This window comes from Tachyglossus aculeatus, chromosome 5 (assembly GCF_015852505.1).
Source record: "Tachyglossus aculeatus isolate mTacAcu1 chromosome 5, mTacAcu1.pri, whole genome shotgun sequence".
Lineage (NCBI taxonomy): Eukaryota > Metazoa > Chordata > Mammalia > Monotremata > Tachyglossidae > Tachyglossus > Tachyglossus aculeatus.
Window position 1 is genome coordinate 48653710 of NC_052070.1, and position 25597 is coordinate 48679306.

General features: G+C 44.8%; 1 protein-coding gene across 2 annotated transcripts in view; it reads left to right on the forward strand.

The window, feature by feature from the left end:
* Positions 1-25597, forward strand: part of UBE4B (ubiquitination factor E4B) — a 129655-nt gene that overhangs the window by 43694 nt on the left and 60364 nt on the right. The window contains exons 3-10 of one of the 2 annotated variants that reach the window (XM_038746349.1): positions 3344-3479; positions 5477-5564; positions 8326-8470; positions 11940-12168; positions 13496-13903; positions 22163-22304; positions 23325-23425; positions 24396-24510. In XM_038746349.1, the coding sequence (XP_038602277.1) occupies positions 3344-3479; positions 5477-5564; positions 8326-8470; positions 11940-12168; positions 13496-13903; positions 22163-22304; positions 23325-23425; positions 24396-24510 (1364 nt within the window). The remainder of the gene's footprint in view (positions 1-3343; positions 3480-5476; positions 5565-8325; positions 8471-11939; positions 12169-13495; positions 13904-22162; positions 22305-23324; positions 23426-24395; positions 24511-25597) is intronic. The other variant, XM_038746348.1, reaches the window with a different exon arrangement.

A 25597-nucleotide genomic window follows, 5' to 3' on the forward strand; every position in this document is an offset into this window, starting at 1 on the left:
TGAATGTTCTTTGTATGAATCCCCTTTGGAAGTGTTGGATGTTTATATTAATAACAGAGTTGCAATGTGTCATTTGGGGAGGCATAGTTCCTATTGTGGGAAAATTAATAATAATGGCACTTATTAAGCACTAACTGTGTGTCAGCCATTATATTAAGGGCTAGGGTAGATTCGGATTAATCAGGTCAGACAGAGTCCCTGTTCCATTTGGGGCTCGCAGAGTAAGGAAGGAGAACAGGTTTCCGAATCCCCGTTTTACAGTTGAGGAAACTAAGGCACAGAAAAAAAAAATGAAGCGACTTGCCCAGTGGCAAATGGCTGAGCTGGTATTTGAACCCAGGCCCTCTGATTCCCAAGCCCACGTGCTTTCCACTAGGCCATGCTGTTTCTCATTCTTACACTAAGTATTTCCTGGGCAATTTTCTAGTGTTTATCCTACCTCCTCTAGTTTTTCTTATAACAACAGCCTTTCAGTTGGCTAGGTGTGAAGGGTAGGCTAAGAGGCCAAATAGTCTTCTGGAAAGAATGCTAAATTGGGTATTGGGAGACCCGATTGTACAAACATTCCTGGGTGACTTTTGACAAGCTGTTTAATCTCTCTATTCTTTAGTTTAATCTGCCTAAAAATGATATTTGGTATATAGTCCTTTGGATTGTTCATGCTATGCAAAATGGCATTTATACCATTCATTCAATCATATTTATTGAGCGCTTACTGTGTGCAGAGCACTGTACTAAGTGCTTAATATTGCTAAGTTTTTACTCAGCTTACACAGGGTGGTTTTTTATGGTATTAAGCACTGTCTATGTGCCAGGCACTGTGCTAAACACTGAGGTAGATACAAGCTCATCAGGTTGGACACAGTCCCTGATGAAGTAACTGAGGCACAGGGAAGTGAAGTGACTTGCCCAAGGTCATACAGCAGACAAGTGATGGAGCTGCGATTAGAGCCCAGGTCTTTCTGACTCCCAGGGCTGTGCTCTGTCCACTAGGCTTTGCTGCTTCTCCGTTCCAGTTTTGGCTCCAGCCAAGGGAGCCGTTGGGGAACTATTTTAAAAGGCGCATTAGGAGTGGTGGGGGGCGGTTACTAAATCTTGAGGTGGAGTCATTGGGAAGGGTAACATGTCCATTAACTTGCAGTGAAGTCAGAGCAGCCTATTTTATTGTGGAGTCTCTCTGACTCAAGGTAGGTAAATGAAGGGAGCCGTATTACTCATCTATAATTGAGCACACAATTTGGGTTAAAAATAGGGTATCCAGCCTTGATTCAGGAACCAGTCCCCTTATTTATAAGAGTGCTCCTATGAGAAAATAGGGTCTCGCCAGTGTGCCAGTGTTTTGACGTAAGAAACAGTTTTCATAACAATCGTGTTATGAGTCCGATGCATTACCTGACCTACTCAATGGTTTCATTCCAGACTTCCCATACCCTGCATTCTTTTCCCCTTTTCCTTAAGGTGCTTTAAGTGCTTAGTACAGTACTGTAAACTATAAGTGCTCAAATACCATTCATTTTTTTTTAATCCTTCCTCCCTTCTCTCCTCACTCCCTCCCCCAAAAGTCAGCATTTTGTTATCTTTTGGTGTCACAGCTTCTCTACAGCTGGGTAGGGTGGAGGGTAGGAGATGGGCCCAGAAAATGCAGGAAGTTGGCTTAACCTTTGCTATACAGCTGGTAGTTTGTTGCTTCTAATATCAAACACCTACTAAGCCTTCTGCGGCCTCTGTGCAGTGTCTGCCCTGGGATGTCCCTGGAATTCCCTCCCGATTCCCTTGGAGGCCCTGATTTCCCGGTTGGAGGAACTGCCAGGGGATTTTAGGAGTGTGCTCTTTGTTAAGGGCTTTGAGCTCCTTGGATAAAGGGATCTAGGTGAATTAAAGTCATTGTCGTTGCTGCTACTCTAGACTGTAAGCTTGATGTGAGCAGGAAATGTATGTGTGTATTGTTATATTTTACTCTCCCAAGGAATGAGTACAGTGGTTTTCATACAGTAAGTGCTTACTAAATGCGATTGAGTGAGTGAATACTTTTTCTGGAAAGCAAGGATATTAATGTTTACTTCAGCTGAGTATATCGATGGGTGAGATATTCTTTAAAGGCTGAATTCCATAATGATTCAAATCAAAGCAGCTGGGGTTGGGGACAGTTCCTTATTCTCAATTACAATCAAGTAAATGACCTGTTACCACCCTATGATTCACCTCAAGGATACAATTGCCGTGGTTTAGATGGATGCTTTATTCCATGTTGCAATGAACCTTAAGATACAAACTTATACAACTATATATTCTGACTGGGCACCACAGGTTGGTAAGTGCCTTCCCACCTCCTCTGCACCTGCAATGAGATGAAGCAGTGATTAATGAATGGATCTCGGGGGAAGTTCTGCCCAGAATATTAGATTTTCAAAGCGTCGAACAGACCTCTGTGCAGATAACCAAAGAAGTCAACTGGAGAGGCAACTTAATTGGGAAATGGAGGATGCAGATTTCAATTTGTGTATTGCACTCATTCATAGGAATCACACTTCATCAAACCTTGGTTGTCCAGTGCAAGCTGCTCATTGTGGGCAGGGAATGTGTCTGTTTATTGTTATATTGTACTCAGTACAGTGCTTTGCAAACAGTAAGGGTTTAATAACTATGATTGAATGAATAATAATGGTGGTATTTAAGCACTTACTATATGCCCTGCACTGAATTAAGCACTGGGGTGGATACAAGCAGATGGGGTCAGACACAGTACCTGTCCCACATGGGGTTCAATGAAGTTAGGGCTTCTCTACCATGAGAAAAAAATCTTTGGTTGAAAAAGCTAGGATCAGTTTATGAGAAAGCAGGGGAATTTTTAATTACGATTGAAGTAAAAAGAACCAGTTGGAGAGCAGAGTTTTAAGGCACTCAGAAGGCACTTGGTTGCCACAGTGTGCTTTAAGAAGAAGAGGAGACTATGGTTTAAGCTTAGTGAAGAGTTTGCCCGACTTAAATGGAGAGACCACTAACACAGTCAGTACACGCTTGTACTATTGTAGTTTCTTGCCGAGGCTTGCACTCATATTCCAACTCCTCATTTGTTTAATATTGTGGTGATGTGGTTTGATTGTAATAAAGATTTAAACAGTATTTTAGACATGTTCCAGTATATAGCTTGTGAAGGAATTTCAAATTACTATTCTGGAATGACTCCTAACAGATCAAATGTACGTTTATGGGAAAACATACCCCATGATACAACCGTAATACGATACAGCCACTTTTTCATGGAAGAAAGCTTGGCTGGCTCACGCAGCGTGCCTTTCTTTTCTAACTCTGGGAAATAACTGTTTTCTGTGTGTTCACTTAGGAGTAGCCCATCGAAGCCAGAGCAGTGAAGGAGTCAGTTCGCTCAGCAGCTCGCCCTCAAACAGCCTTGAAACCCAGTCGCAGTCTCTGTCGCGGTCCCAGAGCATGGATATCGACAGCGTCTCCTGTGAGAAAAGGTAAAATGGAGAAGGTTGAACCGTTCAACAAGATAATGGACTGTTGGAAATGCTGGAATTATCTAGCACTTTGTAGGAAAAATCCACCCTGTCAGTTGCCCCAGTTGAACCACTGTCCGTGATGGCTGTCTGGAGGATTGTAACTTCGTCTAATAACTGATTTGATTGAAAGGTGATTGATCAAGTTCTAGGTAATAATAATAGTAATAATGGTTTTTGTTAAGCGCTTACTGTGTGCCAGGCACTGAACTAAGCACTGGAGTGGGTACAAGGAGATCGGGTTGGACACAATCCCTGTCCTACGTGGAGCTCACAGTCTGAATCCTCATTTTACAGATGATGTAACTGAGGCACAGAGAAGTGAAGTGACTTACCCAAGGTCACACAGTAGACAAAGTGGCAGAGCAGGGATTAGAACGCACTGTCTTCTGACCCCCAGGCCCATGCTCTATCCACCACGCCATGCTACTTCTCTTAAGAGAAAAGAGCCACTAAAGGACCATTTGGAAATCCTGTTAATTTTCAGAAAACATTAGTTAACAGAATCTGACATGGCAGGGTAACTTAACAGGAAGCAAATCCTAATTCTTAGGCTTCTGCAGGGGAGTTAAATCAGGCAAGCTCTTTTCCCCAGATGTACATGAGTAAGAGGGTTTGTTGACTTGTTTTTGATTGCTACACATTGAAACGGCCTTTTGTAAAATAGGAAAAAAGCATTTGTGATGCCGGAGATCATTCCCGAAAAGTGTTCTTTCTGCGTTCCGTCTCTTCTCCCTCGGGAGCTTGTATATACGCTCATCATTGATTCTGCCTTTAAGGGTACAAAACTTCTGTTCATGAATCAGGATCTTAAAATCATTCATCTATTTCTTGTTTTCCTTGTCAAAAGATTGTGCAGCTTAGTCTTGTTTGTACTTTGTGTTCAGCGCTTCATTCCTGGGTATTTTATTAATGCTACAGTAAATGTTTTGTTTGTGAAGGGTTTTTATCAGTCTGTTCTATTACGGCTATTGGAAATCAGAAGAACTTTATTAACTGGTGCAATTTGAAGAGTAGGCATGGCTTGTTATCTTGCTTAGTCTCTGAAGAGTGAAGATGAAATGACTTTAAAACTGCCTCTCCTGCAATTCATGTGGGGCTAGTCTAAACAGTAGTCGAAATTTAATTCATTTGTTGGCTTCCCTAGTTTGTGGCTGAGCATTTCATAGCTGCGGGGTTAAAGAAATTGAGTTTGACTAGACCAAATTGAGTGAATTAATACACAGAACAGTGGAAGTGATTTTTTCAATGTCCTGGGTTTTGCATAAAGCTTAGAACAGTCCTTTGTGCATAGTAAGTGCTTAATAAATGTCATTATTATTATTTTTATTATTATTAAGCACTGAAGTGTGCCAGATTGGGGGTAGGTACAAGATAGTCTGATTGGGCACAGCCCCTGCCCCACATATAATTCACAGTCTAAGTGGTAGGGAGAGTGGGTATTTTATCCCCATTTTACAGATGTCAGGTTAAGTGACTTGCACAAGGCCAGAAAAAGCAATGTGCGCTTCTGAGCTTCTGTTAATGTAAACTTAGAAGGTCAGACTAAAGTGATCTAAAGTATCAGTAGAGATAGTACAACTTTGGGTTTTTTTGAATGAAAATTGTCACATGAAGAATATCTTTACCATCCTCTGGATTGTGAACATGTGGGCAGGGCGTGTGTCTACCAACTCTGTTGTATTGTACTATCCCAAGCACTTAGTACAGTGCTCTCTGTACACAGTAAGCACTTAATAAATGCCACTGATTATTGTTGCTTTAATATAAGAGCAAAATGCAATGACAGTTTCTAGTGACCAGAGTTAAAAAAAGAAAAACCTTGTGTTTGTAGATCAACTTATTCTCTACTCATTTTTTTAAAACCTGAATGAATTTCACAAAACTTAACATTCCCTCCTTCAGTATCACTAAAGGACATTGTGGGTTTCTAAAAGCTCTGTTCTTTCCACCCCCAGCATGTCCCAGGTGGATGTGGATTCAGGAATCGAAAATATGGAGGTGGACGAAAGTGATCGCAGAGAAAAAAGGAGCCTCACCGATAAGGTAGGTAAGAGATAAAAGGATTTCCTTCAATCGGTCATTTGATTGATTGCGCCTCATTGAGAAGGAGAGCAGGAGGTAGAAGTCTTTGCTTCTGGTTTCTGCTCATGTAATTGGGACTGGGCATTCATCATCAACAATCGTATTTGTTTTTTGGGCATTCTTCTGGTTTCCTGGAAAAGAAAGTCCAATAGCCTGGGAAACAGCCTCATTTTGCAGTATTATTTATTGTGCCTTGAGTTGAAGCACCACCACACCTTATGACATATAATCAGGGATTTTTTCCCCCCATCGCCTCTTTTTGTCATGTCTATCCCTAAAAATTTAGTTTAATTTTATATCTAAATCTTGCTTTATGCACTAACGAGCGGTGGCACTTCGGGTTAATAATCTGAGCCAAAGTTTATTTCCAGGTGAGAATTCACACAAGCTCTACTGGAGGCCTGTGAGGGACAGGGTCAAAGTTGAGGGCAAATTCCATTCAATCATATTTATTGAGCACTTACTGTGTTCAGAGCACTGTACTAAGATTTTAATGAACGGAAAAAAGATTTTAATGAACGGAAAATGTTTGTTTTGTGTAAGTGTGGTTCTTCCATTTTTCAATGACTGGAAAGATACTGGAGATCTTTTTCTGAACACAGTTTTTTCTTTGTTCTGAAAATATTTGCTTTAATTTTTTATTCTTCAAATAAAATTATCTCTATATGGTGGCAGGGGAGGAAAATTATTTGTCTTTTGTACTAAATTCTTCCATTCCTTTACTTCCTCTACCTCCCTGCCAATAATTCTGTGTAGGCACTTTCCATGGTACAGAAGAAACCTGATTATCCAGACTATTTGAGTTTGCAGTTCAGATAGCCAAATGCAATTTTTTTTGTTGGACAGGTAATTACCCAATTTTGTACACTTATCTGAACCTTTTGGTATACACATTGTACAAGATGAGATTTTGAGGATTTTTTTTTTTTCCGGTTTAGTTGATACAGCTTGTGTAACAATGAACATGTTGGGGAGGAACTAGGGAGGAACAGTTAAAGGTTCTACTTCATTTAAGAGATGGGGAAAAAAATCCCTGGTGGAATCAAAGTTGCCACTTTTTCATTTTGAGTGTTGGGGCAGTGGGGTCGTTAGATAATTTGGAGGTTTCCACTTGAGTCTGTACCCCCGAAGCACTTAGGGATTCACCCCATCCCAAACAACACTTAGAGACATATCTTTATGCTACTTGTAATTTTATGTTAATGTTTGTCTCCCCAGCTAGGTTGTAAGCGTCTAGAGGGAAGAGAAGTGGCCTGTTTTTTTTTTGTCGTACTCGCCCAAGCATTCAGTATAGTACTCTGTAGCCGGTAACCAATAAATGCCATTGGTTATTGATTTGGGGTCTTTTCAGCCGTGCTTGGAAAACTTTCAGTTCTAGTTGGGGTCCTGGGATGAGCCAGGTTGGAAGTCTAGCCTGAACAGCTGTGGAGGAAAGTGAAAGAGAAACAGAGGCTGGGACTCCACAACTGTAAACCAGTTGGGACAATGGCCACCACCACCACCGCAATGGAGTTGACTTATATGAAAGGACTTGGTTTTGGCTGTAGGATGCCAGCCTGAGCTGGGGAGGGCAAAGGATGCCAATGAATAGGGATCCAACCTTTCTTGATTTGCTTCCAAGATGTTTCCTGGAGCTATTTCAAAAATCCCCAAAGAATCAATCAGCAGTATGTATCGAGGACATACTCTGTGCTGAGCACTGTACTAAGCCCTGCGGAAAGTGCAACAGAATTAGTAGGCGTCTCACTAAGGAGCTTACAATCTAGTTGGGGAGACCAACACTAAAATAAATTCTAGGACTGGGGAAGGAACAGCGTCTGAAGATGCGGGCATGCATACTATTGGGGGTGAGTAACCTAGTGCGTTGATGATGTTGAAGTGCTTGTAGAGGGTGAGGAAGTGGGCATTAATAAGGGAAGACCTCTTGGAGGAGGTGCAATTTTTAGAAGGACTTTGAATAATAAGGATAGCATTTGCTAAGCGCTTGCTATGTGTCAAGCACTGTTCTAAGCGCTGGGGGGGATACAAGGTAATCAGGTTGTCCCACATGGGGTTCACAGTCTAATCCCCATTTTACAGATGAGGTAACTGAGGGCCAGAGAAGTTGAGTGACTTGCCCAAAGTCACACAGCTGATAAATGGCAGAGCCGGGATTAGAACTCATGACTTCTGACTCCCAAGCCCATGCTCTTTCCACTGAGCCACGGTACTTCATCTTCCTGACTTTGAGGTCAGGAAGAGTAGTGATCTGCTGGTTTTGAAGGAGGAGGGAAGCGGCTGAGGTGGGGTGTAGTGAGCCCGTTGTTGGGTAGGGACCATCTCTATATGTTGCCGATTTGTACTTCCCAAGTGCTTAGTACGGTGCTCTGCACACAGTAAGTGCTCAATAAATACGACTGAATGAATAGTGAAAGAAGAGAGCAGGGAGGTAGCTGGGAGAGAAAGGAGTGACCGCCTTTAAGCCGATGCAGAGAGGAGCGGGTAATCATTGGAGGTTTTTATGGATTTTATGGATGGAAAACCTATCTGAGAGCCTTTGAAATCACAGCCATGAAAGCATTTTAATTGTAGAGCGGGTTCCCCTTAAAGCAACGTAACTTTCTTTGAACACACTTACAGATAATATCTAACTGGTTTGAAATACGGTTTTATATGGCACTCTGACCCATATCATCAAGAACTCACCTCAGATTATCACAAAAATGTTCTTCTCTTTCAAAAGGAGCCTTCGTCAGGAGCCGAGGTGTCAGAAGACCAAGCTTTACAGCTGGTCTGTAAGATCTTTCGAGTGTCTTGGAAGGACCGGGATAGAGACGTTATCTTTCTTACTTCGCTCTCTGCACAGTTCAAGCAGAACTCAAAAGAAGGTAGGAACCTGGACCCGTCCTATTCTGTTCCAGGCAGTTTCGAGAGGAGAAGAGCTGTTTAAGGTGTGGCATCAGTCTGGATCAACTAAACTTCACCCCTAACCGTTTATTTACTTGCAGTTGTCTGCAGGGATATCCGTTGGGTCGGCTAATTGTGATTGGGCATTTTTTCGTTTCTGCCGACCTTACTGAGAACAAACTGCAGTTGACGTCAGCATATGGGCTCTCTTTTCTCTCCTGTGCTTAAATCACTCCTGTATCGCAAGTTAGGTGCGTAGGGAAGAACATTAACCCTTTCAGGGTTCCATTCACTATGTCTCCCCAAATTCCTAGATCATTCCCAGGCAGGGGTGCCGGCTTCGTCAGTGAAAAGGAGGGATAGGGGCCCCCCGCCCCCTTTATTGGTTCCTTTTGGATCTGGCTGAGCAGCCGTAACTAACCCAGCCTGCTCCTGGAAATCGGGGACTGGAAGTAGAGACAAGGTGTTAGCTCTGCAGGAAGACTTGTCCCCGGCCGGGCCCTGATGCCAGCAAGCACGGGCCTGGGTGTTAGAGGACTGGGGCCCTTAATCCCCAGCTCCACCACCAGTCTGCTGTGTGACCTTGGGCAATTCACTTCACCTCTCTGTGCCTAGTTACCTCGTGTAAAATGGTCATTAAGACTGTGAGCCCCATGTGGAACATGGAACTGTGTCCAACCTGATTATTTTGTAAGCACTTAGCAAATACTGTAAGTGACAGCATAGTAAGTGCTTAACAGATAACATTAAGAAAGGGGGTGGGTGTTCCTGTTATCAATCAGTCAATCATATTTATTGAGCACTTACTATGTGCAGAGCATTGTACTAAATGCTTGGGAGAGTACAATAAAACAGAATTCACAGACATGTTCCCTGCCCATAACGAGCTTCTGTTCATCCTGAGGCCAGGCCAGCAGCTCCTGATGCCCCTGGAGCCCACTGAGGATGAATTGCATGCCCCCTTAACCCGAAAGCAACCCCATCAGAAAAGCTCTTGGGATGAGCCTAGTGTTCAGACTCTGGAGCTACTGTAGTGGCTTTGTAAACCCACACAGCTGCCATGCCACTTCCCAGTCCAGTGCTTTGCTCTACCAAGTAGCCACAGCTGCCCGTCCTGGCTGGTTTCAGGACCGCTACTGCCTGGCTACTTCGCCCACTCTTTTAGACTGTGAGCCCACTGTTGGGTAGGGACTGTCTCTCTATGTTGCCAATTTGTACTTCCCAAGCGCTTAGTACGGTGCTCTGCACATAGTAAGTGCTCAATAAATACAATCGATGATGATGATAAGTTGTTTTTGTAGGAAATAGTGATCAACTGAGGCATATTTCCCCCCACTTTGCCGCTGGCTGTGAGGGAGACTCAGGAAAGGGGTTATTTATCCCACATGACCCTGAAGGTAATTATCAGAGCAGTTAATTGTCTGCCTGGGTCTTCTGGGTTCTCAGAGATGGGGGATTATGCAGGGAAACAAGATCCTGCTCCCCAGCTTTCCACTCCCCATTGTGTACTGGGGACCCTCACCTGTATATATGTGTATATGTTTGTACGTATTTATTACTCTATTCATTTATTTATTTTACTTGTACCTATCTATTCTATTTATTTTATTTTGTTAGTATGTTTGGTTTTGTTCTCTGTCTCCCCCTTCTAGACTGTGAGCCCACTGTTGGGTAGGGACTGTCGCTATATGTTGCCAGCTTGTACTTCCCAAGCCCTTAGTACAGTGCTCTGCACACAGTAAACGCTCAATAAATACGATTGATGATGATGATGATGTGACAGTGGAAAGTAAGCGTTTCTTTCCCCTGCCATCCAACTTATTGTCCTCTCTCTTCTCCCCCTCTTTTGCTCTCCATCAGTCTTCCTTCTCTCTCTTTCCTCTCCTTTGTCACTCTTCCTCTGTTTCTCTCCCTGTTCCCTGCACCCCTATCCCCCACCCCAAAGGCATGGACAAGAGGATCCTTCTTTCCTTATTTCCTCCTCTTTGCCCTGCCCCCTCAGTGCTGCACCCCAAGTTCACTCCTGTGCTCAACGTGAAAAGCCCGTGCTCCTGTCAATAAGCAGGAAGAACTGGGAAGAATCTGGGTCACTTCAACCAATCAGTGAGTTGTAGATTTCAGGGACTTGAAGTGTTGAGAGGTCTTACGAAAATACCACTTTAATTCAGAATAGGGAATATTCCCCAGAAATTAATCTGCACACTCGGTTCTTCCGAAATGCAGGACTTTCATTCTCATAAAAGCCTGTTTCAGACATGGTGCCAAACCATTGCCTCAGACGCCTCAGCATCCTGTGTCTGTACCAGCTTGTTTTATCAGATGACCGTTCCCTATTCCTTAACAAAATGTGTAGGGTATGCTTCACAGTTTTCTCTGATTGGTTTTTTGCTAGGCAGTCATGGGGAGAAATATTCCTTGGCATGTTCTGGCAGATTCTCCTTTCTCCCTCACCAGACTCTTCTCCTTCCTCTGCCTTCCTTCCACATACACACTTTCCTTGCACTGGGCTGCTCTCTGTCACTACGAAGAACCCTGGGATTCTGACAGGGAGTGGTAGGCCACTGAAAGACGAAGTCCTGGAAAAGTAGACAGGTCATCTACAGTGTCTTGCAGGAGCGCTCAGTTTTAGATGGGCTGGTTGGAGTACTGGGAATGGAAGCCTCAAGAGGGTGTGCTTTTGGGTCGGTCTCAGGTTTGCGTCCCTTTCGTCTGGGCCGGGGTCCCACTCCCCAAACTACAGCATCGGTTGCCGGTAATGAGCCGATGAGTGTAGATCTCAGGGTCTGGTCAGTAGTCCGCGAGCACTATCAATCAATCAATCAATCGTATTTATTGAGCGCTTACTATGTGCAGAGCACTGTACTAAGCGCTTGGGAAGTACAAATTGGCATCACATAGAGACAGTCCCTACCCAGCAGTGGGTTCACAGTCTAAAAGGGGCAGACACTACTGTTTCCAGTCTATTTTACGGCCACGGTTTAAAGCCTTGAGACCTTCCAACTCCTTGCACGGGTCAGAACCTTTATGGGTTTCAGTGACATCTTAAACCTTCAGCGACCAGGAAGGGGAAAGTTGTGAGAAAACGATGCAAGGCAAATGTCGTATGTCCGCCCTGCGTACTTATAGGGACTCTCCAATGAGAAAGGTGAGTAGGAGACTGTTTTTATTTTCCCCCTCAAGGTCTCCAAACTTTACTCCTTTCACTCAACTACACTAGCAGCTGATAAGTAGGTAATGCATGACTCTCCGGAGTTAGCTGTTCTCTAGGTCAGAAGTATTGACCCCTGTCCTAAATCAGAGTTGAGAAGGACAGAAGAAAAGCATCAAGTACCAGTCCCACGCTTCCAACTTGTACTTCCCAAGCGCTTAGTACACTGCTCTGCACACAGTAAGCGCTCAATAAATACGATTGATGATGATGAACCTCACTCTTAACGTCTTCCTCCCCAGTGTTCTCCGATTTCAAAGACTTGATCGGCCAGATCCTGATGGAAGTGCTAATGATGTCCACGCAGACGAGAGACGAGAACCCCTTTGCCAGTCTGACGGCGACATCGCAGCCAATCGCCACAGCAGCCCGGTCCCCGGACAGGAATCTGATGCTGAATACCAGCTCCAATCCAGGAACGAGCCCAATGCTCTGTAATGTGGGCTCCTTTGGGGCCAGCTCTCTGTCCAGGTCAGCTTGGTTTCGTTCAGATATCTGGTGGGAGAGACGATTGTGAGGAGGATTTGTTTTTTCTTTAAGGTCCCCCACATCGTGCAGATCGTAATGGGAAATGTCGTCCCACTGGGGGAAGGTTGATCCCAGTGCTTAAAACAGTGCTTGGCACATAGTAAGCACTTAACAAATGCCATCATTATTATTATTATCAGCGGGGGTGCTTCATTTCCTTTTGGGTATGTTTTTTGGGTCATTGCTGAAAACACGTACAAATAGCATCACGGTCTGAAAATGGTTGTGTGAATTGTGCAGTTGCCTTTGGAAAAAGCACCGTCTTTCCGGAGGTAAAGCAACCAGCACCGTACCTTGCTTAGAACTGCTAAGATAACTAGCTTTTATAAGACTACGTGCTATTAGCATTGATAGTATTTATTAAGCACGTAAGGTGTGCAGAACGCCATAATGGGCACTTAGGGAACGAAAAAGTAAAAGACGCGATCTCTGCTGGTAACCTAAAGTCAGAAAGACAGCAGGCACAAATTGATTAATGGTACAGTAGCTAAGATTGAAAGAATGGGCATAAATAATAGATTCAGGGATGAAATAGAAAATTCATGAGTGCTGAGGTGGATAAGTTCTTAGCCCGGCCATGAAAGTGTCCTCATGCCCTTTGGAGAAAGTGACTCTTTAGGAGGGAAGAGACGCAGTTTGGTGCAACCGAGAAGAGAAGGCGTTTTCTGGGGAGGGGGAAGCGAGAGCATGTCTGGCTTTATTGGGCTTAGGGAGAAGGGAAGAATGTCTCTGCCCTTGAAGTTGGAAGATGTCAGATTCAGATCGAAAAGAGGAAACTCTTCTTCACTCAGTGGGTAGTAGTGTATGGGATTTGTTCCTGAAGGGAATTGCGCAGGCAGCAAAACGTCGATGGGTTTGAGGAGGGGTGAGTGAAAAATGAGGTGATTAGAGGGAACCGTTAGAGATGGTAAAGGGTGCCTCTCTAAAAACAAGAATGGGGATAAAGAGTGTACTTGGAGTTCGTGTCAAGCGACCTATGGTATTTAGTGAGCGCTGACTTGTGTGCAGAGCCGTGTACTAAGTGCTTGGGAGAAGACAGCGTAACAGAGCTGATAGACTGGTTCCCGTGACACAAGGAGCATAGATCCTTTGTTGCCACAGTCTGACACAGAATCCTGGCAGGAAGCGACCATTGGTCTGATCTAATATGCCTTCCTTATGTAATGGAAAAATGGTTTTCTTTCATTTTAAAACAAATTATTTTCCTATTTGCTTCCTGTGCTCATGTGACTCTTCCTCTTTTCTCTCCCCCCCACCCCAATTAATTTAGCCTGTACGAGACTAGTCCAGCTTCCAGGACCAGTTTCGCAAGCCACACGCCCCTGGCAGGCTCCTCTTTTACCTCGCCTTCCAATGCGGCCGTCCCGCTCCCCGTGCCTCCGGTGGGGCTCAGTCCTCATTTCCCGGGCGGCAGCCCCTCTGGAGGCCAGCCCTCCTCCCCACGGTACCGCCCCTACACCGTCACCCACCCCTGGGGCTCCTCGGCCCCCCCCGGCCCTCGGTCTTCCAGCATCGCCATCCCATCTAGTTCGTCGAGCCCACCAGCCGTGGCTGCCGGCCCTCAAGCGGCGCCTGCCAGCTCTTCCAGACAGACCCCCACAACCATGGGCCCACCGTCATTTCCTGCTTCGCCCAGTCCCTCGAGTAGGGGTCCCTCTTCCTTAAGGAACCCACCTAGGTATTTTCCTCAAGACGAAAATGGTGTGCTTGTTTGCGGGGCAGGGATTGGACTGTTAACACACTTGAGAGGAATGGTGGCACAGCACTGACCCGGAGGCCAACGTTTTGTTGTTCGGCTTGAGTCACATTAGCGCGGTGACTTGCTTACTGGCTCCTTGCTTCGGCCGGCATTTGCTATAAAACGTCACAGCTTAATGGTTTGCGTCATCACGGCATCCTGCCGCGCCCTCCGTTCCGCCACACATTTAACTTGGTGAATCATCTTTAGCGTAAATCCCAGTTCTCTTATCTTTCCCTGTGCACTGTTGGGCAGGCAGCCTCCTTGGAAATTAAATTCCGGGTAACCGCACCAGTCTCATAGTCGGAAATTGACACCTTATTAGACTTTGCAAAATTGACCCCTGGGGTATTGGTTTCCACTGAAGATACGGCTTACCATCACCTAGGCCTTTTCCTTGCTAGAGTATCTTTACGGCTGGCAGCCCTGGCCCTTCCTCCCCTATCCTCTGATGGGAGAGGGAAAGGAAACCCCAAATATTAGGCTTCTCGTTGGCATCAGTTTGCAAATGCCAAGTGTTCCACCGAGTAGTTTCGTTTTATTCTAAACCAGGTCTATTACGGGAGATTGTGAGTTTGTGCTACTACTGCAAATAGGGAAGTGGCCTCATTAAAAATTGATGATTATTTTTCTGTGTGATTCTTGGGTGAGCATTTAATAAAGCTTTGCATTTCTGAAGTGCCTTTTTACACAGGGATCTTGCTGGGCTTATGTGTAAATTCAGCTTCCTAATAAGCAGCAGTATGAAAATACGATTAACCCAGCCTGCCCTTTCTCTCTCTCAAACAATTAATTCAGCCGAGCTTTGGTCTGCATGGTAGTGAAGACATTTGGCACCCAAAGATTTAAAGGGAAAGCTGTTCCAACGGTTTCTCCTGCCCCCCCGCCCAACAAAAAAAAACCCTTTATTTCCCCTTTCCTCTTTTCCCCTTTGCTCAACTGATGGCCTTTTTTGCTTTTGTTGTGGTAGTATGTACGACAGTCCTTTCTCCTTCCTCTTCCTCGCACTTTCTGACATGTCCGGGGACAGTAGTGATGAAGAAAATGAAGAAGATGATGATGATGATGAAGGTGGTGGTGTTGATGATGATGATTTTTCTTGTGTCCAGTTTGGGTCCAGGTACCAAAGGAATGGAGTGTTTATCTGCATGCCTTGGTGCTTAGGAACTAACAGATTTTTAGAGCTTCTCCCCCTCCCCGCCTTTTGTTTTTTTTAATAGGTGGGAAGAGGGCTACCTTGGAGACAAATGAGATTTGGGAAGACTTTAAAAATGAGAGAGAAAATTTGCTTGTCCACATGTAATTATTGGGATTTATTGAGCGCTTGTGGTGTGCTAAGCACTGTACAAAGCGCTTGGGAGAGTTGGTAGACAATCCCTGCCCACAAGGAGCTTATAGACTAGAAGTGGAGACAGATATTAAAAGTACAGATGCAGTGTGTATGTATATGTACATAAGTTCTGTAGGGATGGAAGTGGGGTGAGTATCAAGTGTCTTACAGATACATTAAATTGCAGCTGCAGAAGGTAAAGAAATACGCTGAGGGTGGGGTGACTACCTAGTGCTTAAGGGGTACAGATATGAGTGCAGTGGTGACAGAGAGGGGAGGGCAGGAAATTAGGACTTAGGGAAGGCCTTTTGGAAGAAGTGGTTTCAGGAAGGCTTTGAAAATAGGGGGAATGTCCAATATAAAGGGGGAGGGAGTTTGAGGCCAGAGGGAAGAGTTGGGAAAGGGATTGGTGGCAGGATAGGTAGGATGGAGGTACAGTGAGTAAATTAGCACCAGTTTTTTTTTGAAAGATGAAAATTTAGCAAGTAGGAAATGCCACCTGTTCCCAGGATCAGCAGCTTCCTTGCTTCCAAAGAAACTTATGTAGAATTGTTTTCCAAAAATGTGGAGAGGCTGGAGATGCGTGTCATTAGGGACCACGTTCATTAAGAAGTTGGAATGAGCAGAAACCGAGCATTTGATGCGAGCATTTGTGGTGGCCACCAAATGTGAGGGTAACCGCTTGAGAGACACAGTGTTCCTGAAAAGTACAAATGTGGGAACAGCTGCTTTTGAGGGATAACAGGGAAAAGGCTTTAACCAAAATATTTGGACACTCCCCTGGGGAACGTCCCAATATGTCAACATCCCAGTTTGTTAGCCAGATGGAATGAAGCTTATCAAAACAGTGGATTGTTGGAGCCGTCCATCGCCAGCCTCCGGCCGCAGCTCCCCCATTGCCACTTCCCCTCTGGATCCCGAAATTCTTCTTGAGTCATTGCTTCCAGATTTCAGCAGATCTTCTTTGTCCATCGCAAGAGTAGACCCCAGAGCACGGGCTTAGGTATTCGGGGTAGAGACCCAAGTCTTCAAAGGACTTCAAAGCCCTAGGTGTGGGAGACATTGAAGCAATCGTTCCGGACTTTGGTGATGAATCCCGAGAGAAGGGGCACACACGGGTCGTCATAGCCGCAGCTGTAAATACCCTCTCAGAATGGTGAGCGGGGCAATCAGTCAATCGTATATATTGAGTGCTTACTATGTGCAGAGCACTGTGCTAAGAGCGGCAATTTTAGATGCTGCAAACTGAATGGAGCAAGTGAGGTTTTATTTATTTTTGTTTTATTTATTTATTGAACATATCCTTTACTTTTGTTGGGTGGTGATTCCTCCTTCCAGGAGCAAGTTGGAAATGGGACATTTTAATCGAAACAGAGTAATGCTATTCTTTTCAGCTGTTGAAGTTGAGCCTACAAGAAACTGGGATAAGTAACATCGTTAGCCCCCGTGAAGCTCGCCGCGATCTTGCCCGATCCTATATATTTTCTCCCTGAAAGGGGTCTGGTAAGCTTACACATTAGGAATTCAGATTTCAGTGAACCGTCATTAAGGAATTGACTCAAGGACACACCGTGGTGAGTGTTTGCGCAGGACAGGAATTTTCTCTTGAAAAATCCCTCTTGCCCAAGTCTGTGCAGGCACTTTTAGCAAGGATTGGGGCAGAGCAGATGAGGTTAATGGTTTGTAGCTATAATGGTAATTGCGGTGCATTTTAAGCGTTTACCGTGTGCCAAGCACTGTAGTAAGCGCTGAGGTAGATATAAGACATGAAGTCCCACTTAGGGCTCACAATCTAAGTAGGAGGGAGAACAGGTATCGGATCCCTAGTTTGCAGTTGAGAATTGTGATATAGAAGATACAGAATTGTGGTAGAGAAATTGTGATAGAGATACCACAATTGTGATAGAGAATTGTGATAGAGAGATAGAGAAATTGTGATAGAGAAGTGGAAGAGCTAGGATTAGGACCTAGGTCTTCCGGCTCCCAGGCCTGGGTTCTTTCCACTAGACTACACTGCTTCTCACAACTATAAATCCCTAGTCCCATTCAGAGTTTCTGTTTGATGTGAATTTTTAAGGGTTTTTTTTTTTAATGAAAGAAAATTGTGCATTTTGGGGTTTAAAATTTTAAGATTCCAAGTTTATTTTGCCTCTGTTTCAAGATTCACAAACAGTAGCATCTGCATGAGAACAGCCTTTTCATAACATCGCTTTTTGAGTGATCAAAAGTGAAGCAAATGGTGAGTGAATATTCAAAATCACAAGTACCTTAAGGCTTACGTAACTTTCTTAAGACAGCTTTACTTAATTTGGGCGATCAGATGGCATCTTCTATCCAAAATTTAATATCCTAATCTTGACTTGGAGGTGCAATGAAGACTTTATTTTGAAGTAATAAGAAAGATGGCACAAAAAATGAACTGACCATAGTGACTAATTTTCCAATGAAACTCCAGGCTCTTTTCTGGGGCAATTCCCTTGTCCCCAATATCGTTTTTTGTTTTTTTAATAAATCCCACACATTTTGAAAGGACTAAACTGTTGAGACGTTTCATTCCAAAATCCTTGGTAGTCTACTGATGACAGTGGGAGTACCGTCAACTCCTAAGCACACGTGATACATGGACTTTAGTCAACCGTGGCATAATGAAGATGCACTCAAATGAACGTTAAATCTGTTTTGGTGATGAGTATGCCAAGATAAACCCCAATTAAAATCTTTTTAGCAGGGTGGGAAGTTCAGTCTTAATTTTTTAAGAACAGTTCTGGGATAGAACTTGGTTAAAAGCCCTTATCCTAACGATAGCACGTGTATTTGATAGGTAACACTGTGGCCTTTTCTATTTAGTTGGGGGGCGGCGGACCCCTTCTAGACTGTGAGCCCATTGTTGGGTAGCGACTGTCTCTACCTGTTGCCGAATTGTACTTTCCAAGCGCTTAGTATGGTGCTTTGCACACAGTAAGTGCTCAGTTAATACGATTGAGTGAATGAATGAATGGAGGTTGGCACAGAGAAAGGGGAGATGTTTACATAACGTTCACCGCAAGATCTAGATAGGCATTGAGGTTGAATAGAGAGCCCTGCAAAAGCCATATTTTGGAAGTTGGGCCCAAAAAACACTGGTGGCTGCCTAAGGAGAATGGGATCCAGTAAAGTGGCAGCCGAGGGCTGCGGCTGCAACTGCCAACCAGGTAAACTCCCTATTTATTTGGTATTTTGGTTTCATCTGCAGCTGAACATAGTCTTTTTCTTGGACTTCCCTGTTGCCGAGGAAAACAGAGGAGCCGGAGGCCGCGATGTCCCCCGAAACTGATTGAGCTCGGCTCTTTGGGGGCCCAGCTAGGTCTCTAGGACTCAGGCCTGGACCGAGCACTCTGCGCTGCAGAAGTGGATTAATAATAGCGCTATATTTGTAGCACACTTTTTCTTAAAGGAATCAATCAACGGTATTGAGAACTTTATATGGGCAGAGCACTATACTAAGCACTACGGAGAGTAAAATAGAGTTAGACACTATTCCTGCTTTCAAGAAGCTTATAATCTCTCACTTCCAAAGTATCCAGGAGTAGGAGAAGCAGCATGGCTCAGTGGGAAGAGCCTGGGTTTTGGAGCCAGAGGTCATGGGTTCAAATCCCGGCTCTGCCAATTGTCAGCTGTGTGACTTTGGGCAGGTCACTTCACTTCTCTGTGCCTCGGTTCCCTCATCCATAAAATGGGGATTAAGACTGTGAGCCCCCAGTGGGACAACCTCATCACCTTGTAACCTCCCCAGCGCTTAGAACAGTGCTTTCCACAGAGTAAGCGCTTAATAAATGCCATTATTATTATTATCCATCGTATTCTATCCTCAGCAACCTGTGAGTTAGAAAGAGGCGGGTGGTATCCCCATTTTAAGGCAGTTGAGTCAGTCCGTTGTATTTACTGAGCACTTAATGTGTCCAGAGCACTGTACTAAGTGCTTAGGTGAGTAGGGGGTAACGGTAAACAGACATAGTCCCTGCCCATAGTGAGTTTACAGTCTAGAGGGGGTGACAGACCATAATTGGGGCTAAATCCCAGCCCATTGCTCGTAACATTGGACCCCAGTGCCTCTCTCTCAAATTATGCCCAAGGACATAATCTTCCAATAGGGCAGAAAAAAACGGTAAACATGTCTGGGTGACCAAAGTCACATGCCTTTACAGTTTACCACGTTGCTCAGTAGTAGCAGAAAGTCAAGAAGCAGCGTGAGCTAGGGGAAAGATCATAGGTCTAAAAGCCAAAAGGACCTGGGTTCTAGTGGCGGCTCTACCACTTTTCTGCTGTGGGACCCCGGGCAAGTCACTTCACTTCTCTGTGCTTCAGTTCCTCATCTGTAAAATGGGGATTAAGACTGAGAGCCCCATGTGGGACATGGACTGTATCTAACCTGATTAGCTTGCATCAGCCCCAGCGCTTAGTACAGTGCCTGGCACTTTTAGACTGTGAGCCCACTGTTGGGTAGGGCCTGTCTCTATATGTTGCCAATTTGTGCTTCCCAAGCGCTTAGTACAGTGCTCTGCACATAGTAAGCACTCAGTAAATACGATTGATTGATTGATTGATTGGCACATAGTAAGTGCTTAACAAATAGCATTAAAAAAACCAGGAAATCCCTCAATTAGATGTCCAGGAACCGATTTTTGTTTCAGAAGCTGTACATTTACTTTTTCCCCCCAAATTGATATTAGCATGCAGCTACCTTTTTACAAAGTGACTTTTGTTTAAAAAAAAAAAAAAAATCTTTGTCTCCTCCCAGGAAACATTTCCAGAAGGAAGGCATCTGAATCACCCACTTAGTGTTCCTCCTTTAGAGTACCATTCAGCATCTTGCTCTGGCTTCGAGGCTGCCTTCTCATTGGACTGCCTCTTCAGTCTCACTATTAATCAGGTCTTCGAAAACCGAGACCGTAACATCCGGAGTAGCATTTGAAATCAACTGGACCGCAAAAGCATTGGCAATATTTTCTGTTTCACATGCCCGGCATATTTTGACACTAGACCGTCTTTGAGGTATAGGTGCATTCCTAGACCCAGCTGGCGAATTTTTCTCATGTTGCCTTGGTTTCTGAACAGGAATAAATACGATTGATGGATTGATTGAATAATAATAATTGTGGTATTCGTTAAGCGCTTACTATGTGCCAAACACTGTATTAAGCAGTGGGGTATAAACGGGTTAATCAGGTTGGACACTCTCCCTGTCCCATACAAGGCTCCCATTCTGGGTAGGAGAGAGAATGTTTTGAATAGCCATTTTACAGATGAGGACGGGGGATTGGAGAAGTCGTGACTTACCACAGTTCCCACAACACGCAGGGAGTTGAGGCAGGATTAGAACCCAGGTCCTCCGACTCCCAAACCGATGCTCCTTTTGTTGGCCTTTTCCCACTGTTGGATTTGTCTGCCCCTGCTCTCATCTGGAAAAGGCATCTCAAATAACTGATCCTTTTTTTTTCTGGCCTCTGTCGTCGTAGGTGCCGGATTTATTGTCCTTAAAGTTTTTCGTTTCTATCTGTTTTGCCGTTTCGTATCACTTCCTGAATCGGCATTCATCTCTTGGTACTTTTAAGGAAATAGACATAGAACTTGGAATATGGATTTTGAGGTCTTTTGCACAGTTGTAGATTAACCACAGATTGACTTAATGTTTGAATCAGATAGCTCAGTAAACTCTCTGTTTCCCTGAAAATCTTGGAAGGGGGAAAAATGTTGCAGTGCTTGGTCCCAAATCTGAAGTCTGACTGACTCCAAAATTTCCCTCAAGATCAGGCCTGGTGAGAACTCGGGTCTTCCCAGATTTGGATCAAAGTGTGTGGAAGTGAGGAAGACTCGCTTCCTTTTGGACAGCTGTCTGGATTCAGGGCATCCGACTGGTTAACATAATGTTGCTTCGGAGCAGAACTATTTCAGGCTGACAGTAATGTAGCAAATTAGTATTGTGCATCTATCTGGGTTATTCTAGTTGTCTGATCAAACACGCACTTGACATGGCCCAGATGCCCAGAAGTTGAAATTTTTTAGCGTAATTTTTTTCCATGGTATTTAAGCACTTAGTATGTGCCCAGGCACTGTACTAAGTGTTACGGTAGATACAAGATAACTGGGTTGGACACTGTCTGTGTCCCACGAGGGCCTCACAGTCCTAATTTCCATTTTACAGATGTTTAACTGAGGCCCAGAGAAGTGAAGTGACCGCAGACAAGCAGTGTGGTCTAGTGGGTAGAGGATTGGCCTTTGGAGTCAGAAAGACCTGGGCTCTAACCCCGACTCCACCGCTTGTCTGCTGGGTGAACTTGGTCAAGTCACTTGACTTCCCTGTGCCTCAGTTACCCCATGTGTAAAATGGGGATTAAAACCGTGAGCCCCATCTGGGACGGACTGTGTCCGACCCGATTCGCTTGTATTCACCCAACCACCTGGTTCAGCTCCTGGTATGTGTTTAACAAGTGCTTAGCAAATACCGCTGTTATCAATATTATTATTATTATTATTTTGCAGAGCCGGAGTTAGAAACTAGGTCTTCTGACTCTCAGGCCCGAGCTCTTTCCACTAGGTCACACTCCTTATCACTTGAATTTCGTAGCCCGAAAATTGTGTGCATGCCCTGTGGAATAGGATTGGGACATGTGCATTTTTATTTTGTTTGAATAAGAGTTTGAATAAGAATATGGCCATTGGTTTTGACACGTGAAGCACCATCACCGTTTCAAGTGTGATTGCATGGGTGTTGATGCTTTGTGGGTAGTGTGCCAGGAAGTGACCTGGCTTTCTGCCGCATTCGGCTAAGCACCCTCAAGAAGGTTTAAATGTTCATTTTTTTTCTGCCCCCCCCTTTTTTTTTCCCAAAGTTTGGGAGCTTCTGGTGGGTCAAGTACTTCTGATTCCTGCAGTGACCATTTCACCATTGAAACTTGCAAGGAGACAGATATGCTGAACTACCTCATCGAGTGTTTTGACAGAGTTGGAATAGAGGAGAGAAAAGCACCAAAGGTAAGTTAGAGAGGATTCACGCGGAAGTCCTGGGCTAATAATAGAAGAGTTTATTAAGTGCTTGCCATGTGCTAAGCACTGTGCCTCCTGCTAGGGTAGCTACAAGAGAATCAGAGCTTACACAGTGCCTGCCCCACAAGGTGTTCACAGCCTAAGAGGAAAGAAGAGATATTTTATCCCTATTTTGCAAATGAGGAGCCTGAGGCAAAGAGAAGTTGTTACGTGTCCAAGGTTTCAGAACAGGTAAATGGCAGTCATGACTCTAAACCAGATCGTCTGACACTCAATCCCGTGCTTTTTGCACTAGGCCACATTTGGAAAAAGCACAGATTTTTTTTTTGTAATCCCAAAGAACGGTTTAGTAGTAATAATAATAATAATGGCATTTATTAAGTGCTTACTGTGTGCAAAGCACTGTTCTAAGCGCTGGGGAGGTTACAAGGTGATCAGGTTGTCCCACGGGGGGGCTCACAGTCTTAATTCCCATTTTACAGATGAGGTAACTGAGGCCCAGAGAAGTGAAGTGACTTGCCCAAAGTCACACAGCTGACAATTGGCAGAGCCAGGATTTGAATCCATGACCTGTAACTCCAAAGCCCGGGCTCTTTCCACTGAGCCACACTGTTTAGCGGGTTCTAACAATTTTGAAGAGAGATCTGTTAGATTCTCACCACGTTGCTTTTCTCTTTTGCCGCTCTAAATTTGTTGGAAACTTACCTGGTTTTCCCTAAGTATGGTACCCACCTGTGAAAAGGCATAATTGAGGTTTGCCCTAACAGTGAATGCGTGTTTCTTGGTGCTGCTTTGAAATTCAAAACTGCCCCCGAGCCACTTTCGAGGAGTAGATTTAATTCCCCCCGTTGTGCTTTGTGCCTTTCTATAGAAAGCCGTAAAACAGAAGACTGTTCTTTTAAGCTATCGAAATTTATTTAAGTAGGGAAAGGGGAGGGAGACAAGCTTACAACGTTTCCTGTAGTCGTTCCCCGGTCTTTTTTTTCAATTTCAAACATTCCTTTCCAGATGTGCAGTCAGCCAGCAGTCAGCCAGTTACTGAGCAACATCCGATCACAGTGCATATCCCACGCGGCGTTGGTGCTTCAGGGTTCACTAACGCAACCAAGGTAATCGGGCCATAAGTTGATGGGAGGAGAAGGAACCTGATCGTGTGGCTATTTTGGCTAGAGTCCTGAGCATGTACTGTCTGTCCTTGTACGTGATGACGATGATGATGTGCAAAGCACTGTTTAAAGCGCTGGGGGGATACAAGGTGATCAGGTTGTCCCCCGTGGGGCTCACAGTCTTAATCCCCATTTTACAGATGAGGGAACTGAGGCGCGGAGCAGTTAAGTGACCTGCCCAAAGTCACACGGCTGACAGTTGGCGGAGCCGGAGTTTGAACCCCTGACCTCTGACTTCAAAGCCCGGGCTCTTTCCACTGAGCCGCGCTGCTTCAGTGAGCAGATGCACATGCTCACACTTGGAAATACCATTAGTGGAACCGATCCAGGGGGTCTGACAGGGTGGCTGTTGCTATTTGGTCTCCCGACTGCTCGATTTTTGCCTCCTCTTCGGTCTCCTGCATTGTTTTTCACAGACCAGCGGGTTCCAATTGGTGGGTTTGCTTTTGAAATTAAATATTAGAAGCCTAATCTGAGGCTCCCCGTGTTTACTGAGCCGGCGTAATGCGACTCTGCACGGACTGATAAGAACTGATAAAGATCCAGGCTTCCTGTTGCCATAAGCACGATGTTATTTGAAAGAGCTCGGTTATAATTTGAGATTCTTACGGTTGTGCAACATGAATTATCTAGCCAGTTAAGACTAATGGGGAATAGTGATATATTTAATGCTTCTGTATTAATGGATCGGGACACCAGCAAGACGAACTGTTTTTTGTTGTTATTTTTTTATGGAACCCTCTGACTCAGTCACTGATAAGGACAGAGAGTTGGTGGTGGTGACAGAAATAGCAGTCCCTTCTAGGTCTGGCTCAGGGACTCCAACCCTGACATTGCGTTATGAGCCGTCCTACGTGCAGTAGGAGGTAATGTTCCGTCTTCTTGCTTTGTGTGGATTTTCGTGCGAATAAAGGTCCGGGCAGCAGCAGTCTCTCTTGGTACCGTATATGCTGTGTAGGAACCTCCCATTCGGCTTCATCCAAGAACTGATGAGGACGACCCACCAAGATGAAGAAGTGTTCAAACAAGTAAGTGCCCCGTTGAACCGGCAGTCCAAGGTGGCTATGTTTTTAGCAAAAGAACCCCTACTTCGATGAGCCCTGTGGTTCTGAGAGTTGGACGGCGCAGGACGTACCTGGTTGATGTCCCATCACAGACCAGTCCGCGCACTTTGCTCCTCTAACGCCCATGCACGCATGGTACCTCAACCTTGTCTATCTCGTCGCCAACTTCATCATCATCATCAATCGTATTTATTGAGCGCTTCCTGTGTGCAGAGCACTGTACTAAGCGCTTGGGAAGTACAAGTTGGCAACATATAGAGACAGTCCCTACCCAACAGTGGGCTCCCACATCCTCTCTCTGTAGCCTGGAACTCTTTAGTGGAAAGAGCACAAGCCTGGGAATCAGAGGTCGTGGGTTCTAATCCTGGCTCTGCCACTTATCAGCTGTGTGACTTCGAGCAAGTCACTTCACTTCTCCGTGCCTGTTACCTCATCTGTAAAATGGGGATTAAGACTGTAGCCCCACGTGGGACAACCTGATTACCGTGTGTCTAACCCAGTGCTTAGAACAGTGCTTGGCACATAGTAAGCACTTAAGAAATACCATCATTATTATTTGACAGACCACCAATCTCCCCACCTTCAAAGTCTTATTAAAATCACATCAGCTCTGAGGCCTTCTCTAAATCCTCATTTTCCCTACTCCCTCTCCCTTCTGCTTTACCTGTGTGCTTGGATCTGTGCCCTTTTAGCTCTTGTTATTCACTTCACCTTCAGCCCAAGCACTTATGTGCGTATCCATAATTTATTTTAACGTCTTTTTCCCTCTCTAGACTTTAGGGAGCGGGGAATGTCTACCAACTCTGTTGCATTTTATTCTCCCAATCATGTTGGCATCTGTTAAGCGCTTACTATGTGCAAAGCACTGTTCTAAGCGCTGGGGGGGGTAACAAAGTGATCAGGTTGTCCCGCGTGGGACTCACAGTCTTAATCCCCATTTTGCAGATGAGGTAACTGAGGCTCAGAGAAGTTAAGTGACGTGCCCAAGGTCACACAGCAGACATGTGGCGGAGCCGGGATTCAAACCCATGACCTCTGCTCTTTCCACTGA